The 17,513-nt window shown below is 49.6% G+C and overlaps 1 protein-coding gene and 1 long non-coding RNA gene across 6 annotated transcripts in view; one reads left to right on the top strand and one right to left on the bottom strand.

The window, feature by feature from the left end:
- LOC138785137 (uncharacterized) overlaps window positions 1-3,206 on the bottom strand; it is a 51,865-nt gene extending 48,659 nt beyond the window's left edge. The window contains exon 1 of one of the 2 annotated variants that reach the window (XR_011362075.1): window positions 3,114-3,206. This is a non-coding gene — a long non-coding RNA (uncharacterized lncRNA). The other variant, XR_011362076.1, reaches the window with a different exon arrangement.
- Window positions 3,207-8,489: 5,283 nt separating this feature from the next.
- The window catches only part of LOC138786907 (golgin subfamily A member 6-like protein 25), an 81,697-nt gene continuing 72,673 nt past the window's right edge, over window positions 8,490-17,513 (top strand). For all 4 annotated transcript variants that reach the window (XM_069963947.1, XM_069963946.1, XM_069963944.1 and 1 more), the window contains exons 1-2: window positions 8,490-8,536; window positions 13,192-13,283. In XM_069963947.1, coding sequence (XP_069820048.1) covers window positions 8,497-8,536; window positions 13,192-13,283 — 132 coding nt within the window. In that variant the 5' untranslated portion in view covers window positions 8,490-8,496. The remainder of the gene's footprint in view (window positions 8,537-13,191; window positions 13,284-17,513) is intronic.

The raw sequence follows: 17,513 nt of genomic DNA, 5'->3' as shown, positions 1-17,513 counted from the left end.
AGAGACATGAAAGATTTGTCTCCTGGGGGTGGGGAAGAGCAGAAGGAGCAGGAGACAATGTGGATTTGCACAGGGGCCATTATTTTTCACTTCCTGGATTCGAATCAGCTACCAGTGTGGCAGAACGTACAGATATGCATGGCCGTATTTGCCACTAGGCACCCGTGGTCCGGGGGGGGATGGTGATGGGTCGGTCGGGGGAGCAGCTGGGCGGCAGGAACAGAGGCAGGCTGTGAAGATCTCCCCATGCAGGGCCAGCGTGAGCTTCCGGCACAGACAGCCTGTCACACAGGCCGGAAGCTCACATACAGCCCCGCGATGCCCGAACTTCACAGCCTGCTGCTGTCCCTGCCACCCGGCTGATCTTTCGCCCCCCCGGCTGGTCCCTCTTTCCCCCAGCCTTTCACCTCAGCTGCCCCCACCTATGCCCCTGCCACCCCAGCTGCCCTCCAATCTTCTCCCCCAGCTGCCCCCCATCTTCTCCCCCTGCAGCCCCAGCTACCCCCTTTCTTCTCCCCTGCAACCCTAGCTGCCCCCCATCTTCTCCCCCTGCAACCCCAGCTATCCCCATCCTCTCCCCCTGCAACCCCAGCTATCCCCATCTTCTCCCCCTGCAACCCCAGCTATCCCCATCGTCTCCCCCTGCAACTCCAGCTATCCCCATCGTCTCCCCCTGCAACTCCAGCTGCCCCCCCATCTTCTCCCCCTGCAACTCCAGCTGCCCCCCCATCTTCTCCCCCTGCCACTACAGCTGCCCTCCCATATTCTGCCCCTGCAACCCCAGCTGCCCCCCATCCTCTCCCCCTGCAACCCCAGCTATCCCCCTGCAACCCCAGCTGCCCCCCATCCTCTCCCCCTGCAACCCCAGCTACCCCCCATCATCTCCCCTGCAACCCCAGCTATCCCCATCCTCTCCCCCTGCAACCCCAGCTGCCCCCCATCTTCTCCCCCCTGCCCCCCATCTTCTCCCCCTGCAACCCCAGCTGCCCCCATCCTCTCCCCCTGCCACCACAGCTGCCCTCCCATATTCTCCCCCTTCAACCCCAGCTGCCCCCCATCTTCTCCCCCTGCAACCCCAGCTGCCCCCCATCTTCTCCCCCTGCAACCCCAGCTGCCCCCCATCTTCTCCCCTGCAACCCCAGTTGCCCCCCATCTTCTCCCCCTGCACCCCCAGCTGAAGTCTTCATGATGCTGCGCCAGATGGAGAAGAAAGCGAAAAGTGAGCAACGGCAATCGGAGAAGACGTCATCTAAATGGGTCAGTGTATTGTTTGCTGTAGTGTACTGACACAGCTCCGCTGTCATTACAGTACACTAGTGCAAACTTTTAAACTAGGAATCAACTACAAGAGCTGCGGGCACTACAACTCCCAGCATATCCCGAGGGCTGCAGACTGTCAGTACATGCTGGGAGTTGTAGTGCATGCAGCTGTTGTAGTTTGGTCCTATACACTGGATGCTTTGTGGCATATAAGAATACAAAGATCTGTGGGGGCTCAGTGCAGGGAAGTGACCCCAGAACATCACTGATAGCGGATAGGGGGAGATGTTGTTGTTCTATCCCCTATTAGTGATGTTCTGGGGTCACTTCCCTACACTGAGCCCCCACAGATCTTTGTATTCTTATATGCCACAAAGCATCCAGTGTATAATGCACCTAGGACCCAACTACAAGAGCTGCGGGAACTACAACTCCCAGCATATCCTGAGAGCTGTATAAATGGAGGGTGTTCTGAGAGTTTTAGTTCGACTGAAAATGTTGTTCACAAGGGATTTGTCACAGATACAGATGAATTCAGGAAAGGAGCGGGTCAGCATGTCGTGTCTCACTGGTTGTATATTGGTGGGCCCCAGGTACCCCAGTCCGACACTGGACAGAACCAGTCCCCAAACTAAGACGTCCCCGACCTCCTTCCTTCCTCACGTCTGTTTGATGAGAAGAGCGGGCATCAAGCAGAGCGGCACCTCAGTACCCAGTACCACTGCCAGCCGGGGGGTGCCGCTCAGTAGTACTGGGTGCTGGAGTGCCGACCCGCCAGCTGTGCCAGGGTATACACCATGCTTGTAACCTGTCAGTGCCGAGGGGAAGGGGGAGGGGGCCGCGCCTCAGCATGCAAAGTGCCTAGGGCAGCATGAACTCTAAATACAGGCCTGAAGATACGGCAATACATTGTATAGACACATCTATATAACTTTTAATAGAAAACAAGTTTTTCCTATCCAGAGTTCCCCTTTAACCAGACCCTCAGCTACTACCCAGTGAACACAGACTATGTCTTCGGGTCCATTCAGCTCTATATACACCACAGCATAGGTTATAGCCAATATATCAACATTTACCTCTAATGTGATGTGCATATGGCCTGTCGGTAATTTTATTGTTTCGGCTGATCATAGTTAGATCATTGTATATGGACGTTGTACCTATTGGGTCATTGTGGCTGAATCATAGGGGACGTATATGTGGTCAGTGGGGATGAAGACAGAGGACAGAACTCTTTCTGTGGTGCTGAGGATCAGTTGCTGTCCATGTTATAGGGCACAGTGCACATGTAGCATATCGCTGCAGACTTCACAATGCAGATTTCATGCTGTGTTTAGCAAATAATTTATATCCATCTACACAGCATCGAATAGGCTGCAGACAATGGCGACAACTACCAGGGAGGCAGACCACGCAACTGCTACAGGGCCTGTGCGGCAAGGGGCCTGCCAGAGGTATGTGTATAGGGTGGGTGTAGGCCAGCGGCCTGGGGAAGGGCTTCCAGGTGATGTGCTGCCAGAGGGTGTCCGGGGATGGGGGTCATACAGGATTTATGGGGCCCCATGCAGTTTTTAGCTATGGGGCCCCATGAATCCTAGCTACCCTCCTGGCTGCAGATATGCTAAGTGTGAATATACTCTTAAAGGGGTTGTCCTAACATGTTATCCTTAGGAGAGGGGGAAGCTACCTGATCACAGGGGTCTGACAGCATGGACCCCCGCCGCCCCCCAGATACACGGCCAATCTCCAGCATTGGGGTGCACTTTGCTCCAGATTGTGGGGGCTCCCAGTAGTCAGACACTCCAGCAGCAGGATAGGAGATAACTTGGTTAGTCCTCGGTCCTGTATACCTTGTATAATATATACTCCTCTGTCCATACATTCCCGGCTCCGCTTACTCTGCGGCCATCTTCCCCCTCTGCCCCCCGGTCCCGTCCTCTCCACACGCGCTAAACAACCCCAGTCTGGCGCTCATACAACTACCTCACAGAGTTGCTAAGCGACCGTAGTATAACCTGGCCAATCGGCGCCCGAGCTCTGGCGTTACCAGGACTACAGTGGCCGGGACTTCCGGCGTTCGCCGTTGCTAGGAGACGCGCTGAGACTTTTCTTCAGAACTTTGTGTAGTAGTTTGAGGAGCCTCGTGGAGCGGTAAGTGAATCGTTCTGTGTGTACGGGGACTGACCGGGCATAGTGACTCTCCAGCTATAGGAAACCACAACTCCCAGCATGCAGCGTGTCCTCCTGATAGTAGTAGTCCTGCAGCAGCTGGGGTCTCACCTGAGCTTTAGGGGATCCCATTACCTGTGACCGCTCTGGCACATAGGAGAACCCCACTATCCCCCCTGTACTGTGACATCACTGTGTATTATCCCCCCTGTACTGTGATATCACTGTGTGTATTATCCCCCCTGTACTGTGACATCACTGTGTATTATCCCCCCTGTACTGTGACATCACTGTGTATTATCCCCCCTGTACTGTGACATCACTGTGTATTATCCCTGTACTGTGACATCACTGTGTATTATCCCCCTGTACTGTGACATCACTGTGTGTATTATCCCTGTACTGTGACATCACTGTGTGTATTATCCCTGTACTGTGACATCACTGTGTATTATCCCCCTGTACTGTGACATCACTGTGTGTATTATCCCCCTGTACTGTGACATCACTGTGTATTATCCCCCTGTACTGTGACATCACTGTGTGTATTATCCCTGTACTGTGACATCACTGTGTGTATTATCCCTGTACTGTGACATCACTGTGTATTATCCCCCTGTACTGTGACATCACTGTGTGTATTATCCCTGTACTGTGACATCACTGTGTGTATTATCCCTGTACTGTGACATCACTGTGTATTATCCCTGTACTGTAACATCACTGTGTGTATTATCCCCTCTGTACTGTGACATCACTGTGTATTATCCCCCCTGTACTGTGACATCACTGTGTATTATCCCTGTACTGTAACATCACTGTGTATTATCCCCCCTGTACTGTGACATCACTGTGTAGTATCCCTGTACTGTGACATCACTGTGTGTATTATCCCTGTACTGTGACATCACTGTGTATTATCCCTGTACTGTGACATCACTGTGTGTATTATCCCCCCTGTACTGTGACATCACTGTGTAGTATCCCTGTACTGTGACATCACTGTGTGTATTATCCCTGTACTGTGACATCACTGTGTATTATCCCCCCTGTACTGGCACATCACTGTGTATTATCCCTGTACTGTGACATCACTGTGTATTATCCCCCCTGTACTGTGACATCACTGTGTGTATTATCCCCCTGTACTGTGACATCACTGTGTATTATCCCCCCTGTACTGTGACATCACTGTGTGTATTTTCCCTGTACTGTGACATTACTGTGTATTATCCCCCCTGTACTGTGACATCACTGTGTGTATTATCCCTGTACTGTGACATCACTGTGTGTATTATCCCTGTACTGTGACATCACTGTGTGTATTATCCTTGTACTGTGACATCACTGTGTATTATCCCCCTGTACTGTGACATCACTGTGTGTATTATCCCTGTACTGTGACATCACTGTGTATTATCCCTGTACTGTGACATCACTGTGTGTATTATCCCCCCTGTACTGTGACATCACTGTGTAGTATCCCTGTACTGTGACATCACTGTGTGTATTATCCCTGTACTGTGACATCACTGTGTATTATCCCCCCTGTACTGGCACATCACTGTGTATTATCCCTGTACTGTGACATCACTGTGTATTATCCCCCCTGTACTGTGACATCACTGTGTGTATTATCCCTGTACTGTGACATCACTGTGTGTATTATCCCCCCTGTACTGTGACATCACTGTGTGTATTATCCCCCTGTACTGTGACATCACTGTGTATTATCCCCCCTGTACTGTGACATCACTGTGTGTATTTTCCCTGTACTGTGACATTACTGTGTATTATCCCCCCTGTACTGTGACATCACTGTGTGTATTATCCCTGTACTGTGACATCACTGTGTGTATTATCCCTGTACTGTGACATCACTGTGTGTATTATCCCTGTACTGTGACATCACTGTGTATTATCCCCCTGTACTGTGACATCACTGTGTGTATTATCCCCCCTTTACTGTGACACCACTGTGTGTATTATCCCCCCTGTACTGTGACATCACTGTGTATTATCCCCCTGTACTGTGACATCACTGTGTATTATCCCTGTACTGTGACATCACTGTGTATTATCCCCCCTGTACTGGCACATCACTGTGTGTATTATCCCCCCTGTACTGTGACATCACTGTGTATTATCCCCTCTGTACTGTGACATCACTGTGTATTATCCCTGTACTGTGACATCACTGTGTGTATTATCCCCCCTGTACTGTGACATCACTGTGTGTATTATCCCTGTACTGTGACATCACTGTGTGTATTATCCCTGTACTGTGACATCACTGTGTGTATTATCCCCCCTGTACTGTGACATCACTGTGTGTATTCTCCCTGTACTGTGACATCACTGTGTATTATCCCTGTACTGTGACATCACTGTGTATTATCCCCCCTGTACTGTGACATCACTGTGTATTATCCCCCCTGTACTGTGACATCACTGTGTATTATCCCCCCTGTACTGTGACATCACTGTGTGTATTTTCCCTGTACTGTGACATCACTGTGTATTATCCCCCCTGTACTGTGACATCACTGTGTGTATTATCCCTGTACTGTGACATCACTGTGTGTATTATCCCTGTACTGTGACATCACTGTGTGTATTATCCCCCCTGTACTGTGACATCACTGTGTGTTGTATCCCTGTACTGTGACATCACTGTGTATTATCCCCCCTGTACTGTGACATCACTGTGTGTATTATCCCTGTACTGTGACATCACTGTGTGTATTATCCCTGTACTGTGACATCACTGTGTATTATCCCCCCTGTACTGTGACATCACTGTGTGTTGTATCCCTGTACTGTGACATCACTGTGTGTATTATCCTTGTACTGTGACATCACTGTGTATTATCCCCCTGTACTGTGACATCACTGTGTGTATTATCCCTGTACTGTGACACCACTGTGTGTTGTATCCCTGTACTGTGACATCACTGTGTGTATTATCCCTGTACTGTGACATCACTGTGTGTATTATCCCTGTACTGTGACATCACTGTGTGTATTATCCCCCTGTACTGTGACATCACTGTGTATTATCCCTGTACTGTGACATCACTGTGTATTATCCCTGTACTGTGACATCACTGTGTATTATCCCCCCTGTACTGTGACATCACTGTGTGTATTATCCCCTCTGTACTGTGACATCACTGTGTATTATCCCCCCTGTACTGTGACATCACTATGTATTATCCCCCCTGTACTGTGACATCACTGTGTATTATCCCTGTACTGTGACATCACTGTGTGTATTATCTCTGTACTGTGACATCACTGTGTATTATCCCTGTACTGTGACATCACTGTGTGTATTATCCCCCCTGTACTGCGACATCACTGTGTGTATTATCCCTGTACTGTGACATCACTGTGTATTATCCCCCTGTACTGTGACATCACTGTGTGTATTATCCCCCCTGTACTGTGACATCACTGTGTATTATCCCTGTACTGTGACATCACTGTGTATTATCCCTGTACTGTGACATGACTGTGTGTATTATCCCTGAACTGTGACATCACTGTGTATTATCCCCCTGTACTGTGACATCACTGTGTATTATCCCTGTACTGTGACATGACTGTGTGTATTATCCCTGAACTGTGACATCACTGTGTATTATCCCCCTGTACTGTGACATCACTGTGTATTATCCCTGTACTGTGACATGACTGTGTGTATTATCCCTGAACTGTGACATCACTGTGTATTATCCCCCTGTACTGTGACATCACTGTGTATTATCCCCCTGTACTGTGACATCACTGTGTGTATTATCCCTGTACTGTGACATGACTGTGTGTATTATCCCTGAACTGTGACATCACTGTGTATTATCCCCCTGTACTGTGACATCACTGTGTATTATCCCTGTACTGTGACATCACTGTGTGTAGTATCCCCCTGTACTGTGACATCACTGTGTGTATTATCCCTGTACTGTGACATGACTGTGTGTATTATCCCTGTACTGTGACATCACTGTGTATTATCCCCCCTGTACTGTGACATCACTGTGTGTATTATCCCTGTACTGTGACATCACTGTGTGTATTATCCCCCCTGTACTGTGACATCACTGTGTGTATTATCCCTGTACTGTGACATCACTGTGTATTATCCCCCCTGTACTGTGACATAACTGTGTGTATTATCCCTGTACTGTGACATCACTGTGTGTTGTATCCCTGTACTGTGACATCACTGTGTAGTATCCCTGTACTGTGACATCACTGTGTGTATTATCCCCCCTGTACTGTGACATCACTGTGTGTATTATCCCTGTACTGTGACATCACTGTGTGTTGTATCCCTGTACTGTGACATCACTGTGTGTATTATCCCTGTACTCTGACATCACTGTGTGTGGTATCCCTGTACTGTGACATCACTGTGACAGCCCAGACATCACCCAGATGACTAGTCACAGCCCAGACACCGCCTAGATGACTAGTCACAGGCCAGATATCGCCTAGATGACTAGTCACAGCCCAGCACCGCCCAGATGACTAGTCACAGCCCAGACACCGCACAGATGACTAGTCACAGCCCAGCACCACTCAGATGACTAGTCACAGCCCAGACACCGCACAGATGACTAGTCACAGCCCAGCACCGCCCAGATGACTAGTCACAGCCCAGACACCGCATAGATGACTAGTCACAGCCCAGCACCGCCCAGATGACTAGTCACAGCCCAGACACCGCACAGATGACTAGTCACAGTTCAGCACCACCCAGATGACTAGTCACAGCCCAGACACCGCCCAGATGACTAGTCACAGCCCAGCACCGCCCAGATGACTAGTCACAGCCCAGACACCGCACAGATGACTAGTCACAGCCCAGCACCGCCCAGATGACTAGTCACAGCCCAGACACCGCACAGCTGACTGCCCCTTTAATAAGGCTAAACAAGTCTAGTTGGGCTTTGACTTCAGTGAGGTCCGTGTGTCCATGAAATATATTTTATGTTATGTACTTTTTGTTTGTTCTCTTTTATTCAGGACAATATGAGCGACAGCGTGCAGGACAAAGAGATGGATTTTGAGGATTTAACAGAAGAGGAAATTGGAATAAGTAAGCGATCGCTCAGCCATTCTGTGCTCTTATGGGAATGTATGTGTTACATACATGACAGGCTGGGGGCCCGGATCCCGCTGTGCACAGAGGATGGATATCTCCTGAGTACAGGGCTGGGGGCCCGGATCCTGCTGTGCACAGAGGATGGACATCTCCTCAGTACAGGGCTGGGGGCCCGGATCCCGCTGTGCACAGAGGATGGACATCTCCTCAGTACAGGGCTGGGGGCCCGGATCCCGCTGTGCACAGAGGATGGACATCTCCTCAGTACAGGGCTGGGGGCCCGGATCCCGCTGTGCACAGAGGATGGACATCTCCTCAGTACAGGGCTGGGGGCCCGGATCCTGCTGTGCACAGAGGATGGACATCTCCTCAGTACAGGGCTGGGGGCCCGGATCCCGCTGTGCACAGAGGATGGACATCTCCTCAGTACAGGGCTGGGGGCCCGGATCCCGCTGTGCGCAGAGGATGAACGTCTCCTCAGTACAGGGCTGGGGGTCCGGATCCCGCTGTGCGCAGAGGATGGACATCTCCTCAGTACAGGGCTGGGGGCCCGGATCCCGCTGTGCACATAGGATGGACGTCTCCTCAGTACAGGGCTGGGGGCCCGGATCCCGCTGTGCACAGAGGATGGACATCTCCTCAGTACAGGGCTGGGGGCCCGGATCCCGCTGTGCGCAGAGGATGGACGTCTCCTCAGTACAGGGCTGGGGGTCCGGATCCCGCTGTGCACAGAGGATGGACGTCTCCTCAGTACAGGGCTGGGGGCCCGGATCCCGCTGTGCGCAGAGGATGGACGTCTCCTCAGTACAGGGCTAGGGGCCCGGATCCCGCTGTGCGCAGAGGATAGTGGTCTCCTCAGTACAGGGCTGGGGGCCCGGATCCCGTTGTGCACAGAGGATGGACGTCTCCTCAGTACAGGGCTGGGGGCCCGGATCCTGCTGTGCACATAGGATGGACGTCTCCTCAGTACAGGGCTGGGGGCCCGGATCCCGCTGTGCACAGAGGATAGTGATCTCCTCAGTACAGGGCTGGGGGTCCGGATCCTGCTGTGCACATAGGATGGACGTCTCCTCAGTACAGGGCTGGGGGCCCGGATCCCGCTGTGCACAGAGGATAGTGATCTCCTCAGTACAGGGCTGGGGGCCCGGATCCTGCTGTGCACATAGGATGGACGTCTCCTCAGTACAGGGCTGGGGGCCCGGATCCCGCTGTGCACACAGGATGGACGTCTCCTCAGTACAGGGCTGGGGGCCCGGATCCCGCTGTGCGCAGAGGATGGACATCTCCTCAGTACAGGGCTGGGGCCCGGATCCCGCTGTTCACAGAGGATAGTGATCTCCTCAGTACAGGGCTGGGGGTCCGGATCCCGCTGTGCACATAGGATGGACATCTCCTCAGTACAGGGCTGGGGCCCGGATCCCGCTGTTCACAGAGGATGGACATCTCCTCAGTACAGGGCTGGGGGCCCGGATCCCGCTGTGCGCAGAGGATGGACGTCTCCTCAGTACAGGGCTGGGGGCCCGGATCCCGCTGTGCGCAGAGGATGGACGTCTCCTCAGTACAGGGCTGGGGGTCCAGATCCCGCTGTGCACAGAGGATGGACGTCTCCTCAGTACAGGGCTAGGGGCCCGGATCCCGCTGTGCGCAGAGGATAGTGGTCTCCTCAGTACAGGGCTGGGGGCCCGGATCCCGTTGTGCACAGAGGATGGACGTCTCCTCAGTACAGGGCTGAGGGCCCGGATCCTGCTGTGCACAGAGGATGGACGTCTCCTCAGTACAGGGCTGGGGGCCCGGATCCCGCTGTGCACAGAGGATAGTGATCTCCTCAGTACAGGGCTGGGGGCCCGGATCCCGCTGTGCACAGAGGATGGACGTCTCCTCAGTACAGGGCTGGGGGCCCGGATCCCGCACTGCAGAGAGGATGGACGTCTCCTCAGCACAGGGCTGGGGGCCCGGATCCCGCTGTTCACATGGATGGACGTCTCCTCAGCACAGGGCTGGGGGTCCGGATCCCGCTGTGCACATGGATGGACGTCTCCTCAGTACAGGGCTGGGGGCCCGGATCCCGCTGTGCGCAGAGGATGGACGTCTCCTCAGTACAGGGCTGGGGGTCCAGATCCCGCTGTGCACATGGATGGACGTCTCCTCAGCACAGGGCTGGGGGCCCGGATCCCGCTGTGCACATGGATGGACGTCTCCTCAATCGGGGAGATTTACGATCCCGCTGTAGGCCCCGTCCCCTTTTTCGCCGCAGGATTCACTAAAAGGTGCACACCTCTTAGTAAATCCGGCTTAGTAAATCCGAACCTGCGCCCGGCGCAACAAATCTACACCTGCTTCTAGCAGGTGTAGATTTGGGTCATGATTTGCCCGCAAGCCTAGCCAGCCCGCCCGGGAGGTGTACGCCAGGGAGAAGGGGGGAATCTGCACCTTCTCCCTGGCGTACGCCTCTGGCGTAATGTTCTTAAGTCCCACCCCCCCCACCCCCCAATGTGCATGAAAGGGATATGTCTTCGCTAGATTTTAAGTAAAATAATGATATGATTGGTTTACCCTGCGCCAAATGTGATACAGGGTCGGCCAATCAGTAGGGGGTGTAAGGTCGATGTGCTCTATGTATCACACTGACATAAATTGGGGGGCCCCGCACCGCCTGCTCTGTGTGACACGACCGACCAATCTGCCCCAGTGGGGTTCATGTATCAGACCAGCCTGAGAGAAACTGCTGAGGATGAATGTTTTATCTTTTTGGGTCATGAGGTAGGGATGTCACAATACCAGAATTTTGAGTTCGATACCAATACCAGCTTTCTTATTTCGATACTCAATACCAATTCGATACTAAATAAAGTTTAAAAAAAATAAGTACCAATAATACTACCAATATAAGCGATATACTTATTTATGTGATTTTTGATAACTTTGTTACATTTTATAGTTCGGACAATTACGCATGCAATGGATGTCAAACATGTATGTTCCTTTTCTTCCACTTTTTTTTTTTTTTTTTTTTAAAAGCAAAAGGGATTATTAGAACCTTTTATTGTGATTTTTTAAATTTTTTAATAACACTTTTTAATTCCCCTCAACCCTGCAGCATAACTCCCTGTGCACAACAGCATACCTCCTTGTGCACTACAACTCCCATCATACCTTCTTATGCACTACAACTCCCATCATACCTTCTTATGGGGATTTGTAGTGCACACGGAGGTATGCTGGGAGTAGTAGTGCATAAGAAGATATGCTGGGAGTTGTAGTGCATAAGAAGATATGCTGGGAGTTGTAGTGCCCAAGGAGGCATGCTGGGATGTTGTGTCGGGAGGCTTCTGCTGCACAACTGCAACTCTCAGCATACCTTCTTGTGCACTACAACTCCCAGAATACCCCCTTTGTGCACTACAAATCACCATGAGAAGGTATGCTGGGAGTTGTAGTGGACACTGAGGTATGCTGGGAGTTGTAGTGCACAAGAAGGTATGCCGTGATTTGTTGTATCAGGGGGCTGCTAATGCAAAACTGAAACTCCCAGCATACCTCCTTGTGCACTACAACCCCCAGCATACCTCTTTATGCACAAAAAGGTATGCTGGGGGTTGTAGTGCACAAGGAGGTATGCTGCTGGGAGTTGTAGTGCGTTAGCAGCCTCCTGACACGACTCTCAGCAGCATGCCTTCTTGTGCACTACAACTCCCAGCATACCTCCCTGTGCACAAAGAGGTATGCTGGGGGGTTGTAGTGAACAAGGAGGTATGCTGCTGGGAGTTGTAGTGCGTTAGCAGCCTCCTGACACAACAACTCCCAGCATACCTCCTTGTGCACAACAACTCCCCACAAGAAGATTTGCTGGGAGTTGTTGTGTCACTGTACCCGGGGGAAGGGTGGTGGTGGGGGATCGGGCGGGTGCGGGGGACCATGCTGCACGGGCGGGTGCGGGGGACCATGCTGCACGGGCGGGTGCGGGGGACCATGCTGCACGGGCGGGTGCGGGGGACCATGCTGCACGGGCGGGTGCGGGGGACCATGCTGCACGGGCGGGTGCGGGGGACCATGCTGCTCGAGCGGGTGCGGAACTGGCAGGTGCTGGATGGTGGGGAACTGCCGGGTGGGAATGGAATAGTTAAATGACTGCCGCCCGAACACGCTCGCGGGCTGCAGTCATTAGCAGTGGGGGCCGCTCCATATGCAGCAGACTCCTGCTGCATATGGAGCGGCTCGGGAAGGGTTAAATGCTGCTGTCAGGTGTGACAGCGGCATTTACCCTGAATAGCCAGCACTAGCGCTCGCTATGTGCCGGCTATTTGAATTTGCCGCCGCCGGGAGCGAAGACCACATGGGCGGAGGAGGGGACACCAGGGGGCCGGGGGCGGCACACAGAGAACACGTCCGGCGCTCAACTAGCCGCTGCCCGTGTTCTCTGCTCTATACTTTATATTAAGCTGCTCTATTATGCAGCTTAACATAAAGTATCGATACCAGGAAATCCTGGTACCGAACCGTTTTTATGCCCGAAATATCGATAGTAGTATCGATATTTCGGTGCATCGTGCATCACTATCATGAGGCCCAATACTAATATTTATTTATATAGAAATACTGTGCAGTATATAGCGGTGACACTTTGTACATTGATGTGCTCTGTCTGACAGGTCTACAGATGCAGCTTCTATCAGATGAAAGACATAAGGATCACTGTGATTTCCTACTGGACACATTGGATGAACAACTTGACCAACTTCAGGTAAGAAAACTCAGACACCTAAACATCATGGGGCTATGTGCACACTCAAAATTACCATTTTATAATATTAAAGTGTCCCTGTCGTTATATCTTCCAAAATCTAAATCGGCAGGAAATGTGATATAAAGCAGATATCAGACTGGCGCAAAGGGCCATTAACCCAGAGGGCCCCGGATCACCACTTGAAAACTATATATAAAACGTAGCTTTTAATAAGTAATAATGTACTATAAAGATCATTAGACACCGTGAAAAAGTTAAAATCACTCTCCCACACGGGGCATCTTCAGGTGTAGGGCACACCTGAAGACGCCTCGTCTAGGGGTGAAACTAGTTGTGGTGGCGGTGTGTTAGGTTTTTATCTGCTACTTCCACAGTTCCTATATCCCAGTAGTCTGCAGCTATTTGGAAAGATCTGAGTACCAGCGGTTGGTGGACTAAAGTATATTGATTAGAGAACTGTGGGAGAGTGATTTTAACTTTTTCACGGTGTCTAATGATTTTATAGTACATTATTACTTATTAAAAGCTAAGTTTTATATATAGTTTTCAAGGGGTGATCCGGGGCCCTCTGGGCTAATGGCCCTTTGCGCCAGTTTGATATTTGTTTAAATATACCCTGGACCCCCTTGGTCTTTTTAGGCACTTTAGTTGTTTGTTGTGATATAAAGCAGGACTGCAATTTACATTCATTATTATTTTTTTCGTTCTCATGCTTTATAACAAAGCTATACTTACTGTAACCAGGTCCGGTTTCCTGAAGGCTGCTATATAACATCTATACTTACTGTATCCAGGTACAGTCTCCTGAGGGCTGCTATATAACATCTATACTTACTGTAACCAGGTCCAGTTTCCTGAAGGCAGCTATATAACAGCTATACTTACTCTATCCAGGTCCAGTCTCCTGAAGGCTGCTATATAACAGCTATACTTACTGTATCCAGGTCCAGTCTCCTGAAGGCAGCTATATACCAGCTATACTTACTGTATCCAGGTCCAGTCTCCTGAAGTCTGCTATATAACAGCTATACTTACTGTATCTAGGTCCAGTCTCCTAATGGCAGCTATATAATAGCTATACTTACTGTATCCAGGTCCAGTCTCCTGAAGGCAGCTATATAACAGCTATACTTACTGTATCCAGGTCCAGTCTCCTGAAGGCTGCTATATAACAGCTATACTTACTGTATCCAGGTCCAGTCTCCTGAAGGCTGCTATATAACAGCTATACTTACTGTATCCAGGTCCAGTCTCCTGAAGGCTGCTATATAACAGCTATACTTACTGTATCCAGGTCCAGTCTCCTGAAGGCAGCTATATAACAGCTATACTTACTGTATCCAGGTCCAGTCTCCTGAAGGCTGCTATATAACAGCTATACTTACTGTATCCAGGTCCAGTCTCCTGAAGGCTGCTATATAACAGCTATACTTACTGTATCCAGGTCCAGTCTCCTGAAGGCTGCTATATAACAGCTATACTTACTGTATCCAGGTCCAGTCTCCTGAAGGCAGCTATATAACAGCTGTACTTACTGTATCCAGGTTCAGTCTCCTGAAGGCAGCTATATAACAGCTATACTTACTGTATCCAGGTCCAGTCTCCTGAAGGCTGCTATATAACAGCTATACTTACTGTATCCAGGTCCAGTCTCCTGAAGGCTGCTATATAACAGCTATACTAACTGTATCCAGGTCCAGTCTCCTGAAGGCTGCTATATAACAGCTATACTTACTGTAACCAGGTCCGGTCTCCTGAAGGCAGCTATATAACAGCTATACTTACTGTATCCAGGGCCAGTCTCCTGAAGGCAGCTATATAAAAGCTATACTTACTGTATCCAGGTCCAGTCTCCTGAAGGCTGCTATATAACAGCTTTGCTTACTGTATCCAGGTCCAGTCTCCTGAAGGCAGCCATATAACAGCTATACTTACTGTATCCAGGTTCAGTCTCCTGAAGGCAGCTATATAACAGCTATACTTACTGTATCCAGGTCCAGTCTCCTGAAGGCAGCGATATAACAATTATACTTACTGTATCCAGGTCCAGTCTCCTGAAGGCAGCTATATAACAGCTATACTTACTGTATCCAGGTCCAGTCTCCTGAAGGCTGCTAGATTACAGCTATACTTACTGTATCCAGGTCCAGTCTCCTGAAGGCTGCTATATAACAGCTATACTTACTGTATCCAGGTCCGGTCTCCTGAAGGCTGCTATATAACAGCTGTACTTACTGTATCCAGGTCCGGTCTCCTGAAGGCAGCTATATAACAGCTATACTTACTGTATCCAGGTCCAGTCTCCTGAAGGCTGCTGTATAACAGCTATACTTACTGTATCCAGGTCCAGTCTCCTGAAGGCAGCTATATACCAGCTATACTTACTGTATCCAGGTCCAGTCTCCTGAAGGCAGCTATATACCAGCTATACTTACTGTATCCAGGTCCAGTCTCCTGAAGGCTGCTATATAACAGCTATACTTACTGTATCCAGGTCCAGTCTCCTGAAGGCTGCCATATAACAGCTATACTTACTGTATCCAGGTCCAGTCTCCTGAAGGCAGCTATATAACAGCTATACTTACTGTATCCAGGTCCAGTCTCCTGAAGGCTGCTATATAACAGCTATACTTACTGTATCCAGGTCCAGTCTCCTGAAGGCAGCTATATAACAGCTATACTTATTTTTTTGGTTATTGTTGATTGACATTACTTTAACATTCACACCACACCCCTTTTTCACATCATGGTGAATTCACAGGCAGATTTGTTGAGGAAACTGAAATATCCTTATTCAGATAAATGAAACTAATTTTCAGTCACAGAAATGTATGCAATTAATCTGCCACCTATGATCTCTCTTTAGAGAGACTCTGTCAGTAGGATTATGGCGTCCTATCTCAGGGTAACATAAACTAGTGACAGAGAAGCTGAGCAGATTGATGGATCACTTACATTGTTCTGTGCAGCTGATCCAGAGATCTCCTCCTAAATAACATGTACAATAAATAATCCTCTCCATTATGTGCATGAGCTCAGTAGTCCTGGATATTCATAAGAAGCAGAAAACTCCGCCCACCAGCTGCTGATTGGCAGTTATCTATCCATGCTGTGTATAGGCAGTCAGCTGTCAATCAGCAGCTGGAGGGCGGGGGGAGGGGTGCGGCAACAATCCTATTCTCCTGCATATTAGGAGAACAGCTGAACAGAATGATGGAAGTAATACACCAATCTGTGCAGCATTTCTGTCACTAGTTTATGCTGCCCTCATTTATGGCGGAATAAACCGAGTGACAGATTCCCTTTAAGGGAGCGTTTACACAGTATAGTTGGGATCATAATGAATTATAGAAGATAAAGGATAGATACTACTACGTACATACATGAGCCCCAGCGGAGCAGCCAACAGCTTGTGGGCTATTACCTTTCTACTCTCTATTCTAAACGGCAGCAATACAGCACTGTGTAAGAGCCCCCTAAGGCTATGTTCACACACAGTATTTCTGTTCAGTATTTAGTCAGTATTTTGCAAACAATTCACAATTACCGTTATTTCAAAATAAGAATCCCTAGTCTGCTGGATATACATAGTCTGCTGGATATATATAGTCTACTGAGCGTCCATGGTCTACTGAGCATCCATAGTCCGCTAAATATACATAGTTTGCTGGATATATATAGTCTGCTGAGAGTCCCTAGTCTGCTGGATATGCATAGTCTGCTGGATATACATAGTCTGCTGAGCGTCCATAGTCAGCTGGATATATATAGTCTGCTGGATATATATAGTCTGCTGGATATACATAGTCTGCTGAGCGTCCATAGTCAGCTGGATATATATAGTCTGCTGGATATACATAGTCTGCTGGATATACATAGTCTGCTGAGCGTCCATAGTCAGCTGGATATATATAGTCTGCTGGATATACATAGTCTGCTGAGCGTCCATAGTCTATTGGATATACATAGTCTGCTGAGCGTCCATAGTCTGCTGAGCGTCCATAGTCTGCTGAGAGTCCCTAGTCTGCTGGATATATATAGTCTGCTGGATATATATAGTCTGCTGAGCGTCCATAGTCAGCTGAATATACATAGTCAGTTGGATATACATAGTCAGTTGGATATACATAGTCAGCTGGATATACATAGTCTGTTGGATATACATAGTCTGCTGAGCGTCCATAGTCAGCTGAATATACATAGTCAGTTGGATATACATAGTCAGCT

This window comes from Dendropsophus ebraccatus, chromosome 3 (genome assembly GCF_027789765.1).
Source record: "Dendropsophus ebraccatus isolate aDenEbr1 chromosome 3, aDenEbr1.pat, whole genome shotgun sequence".
NCBI lineage: Eukaryota > Metazoa > Chordata > Amphibia > Anura > Hylidae > Dendropsophus > Dendropsophus ebraccatus.
Note: the sequence above shows the minus strand (reverse complement) of the source record. Positions and strands in the feature narration are given on the sequence as shown.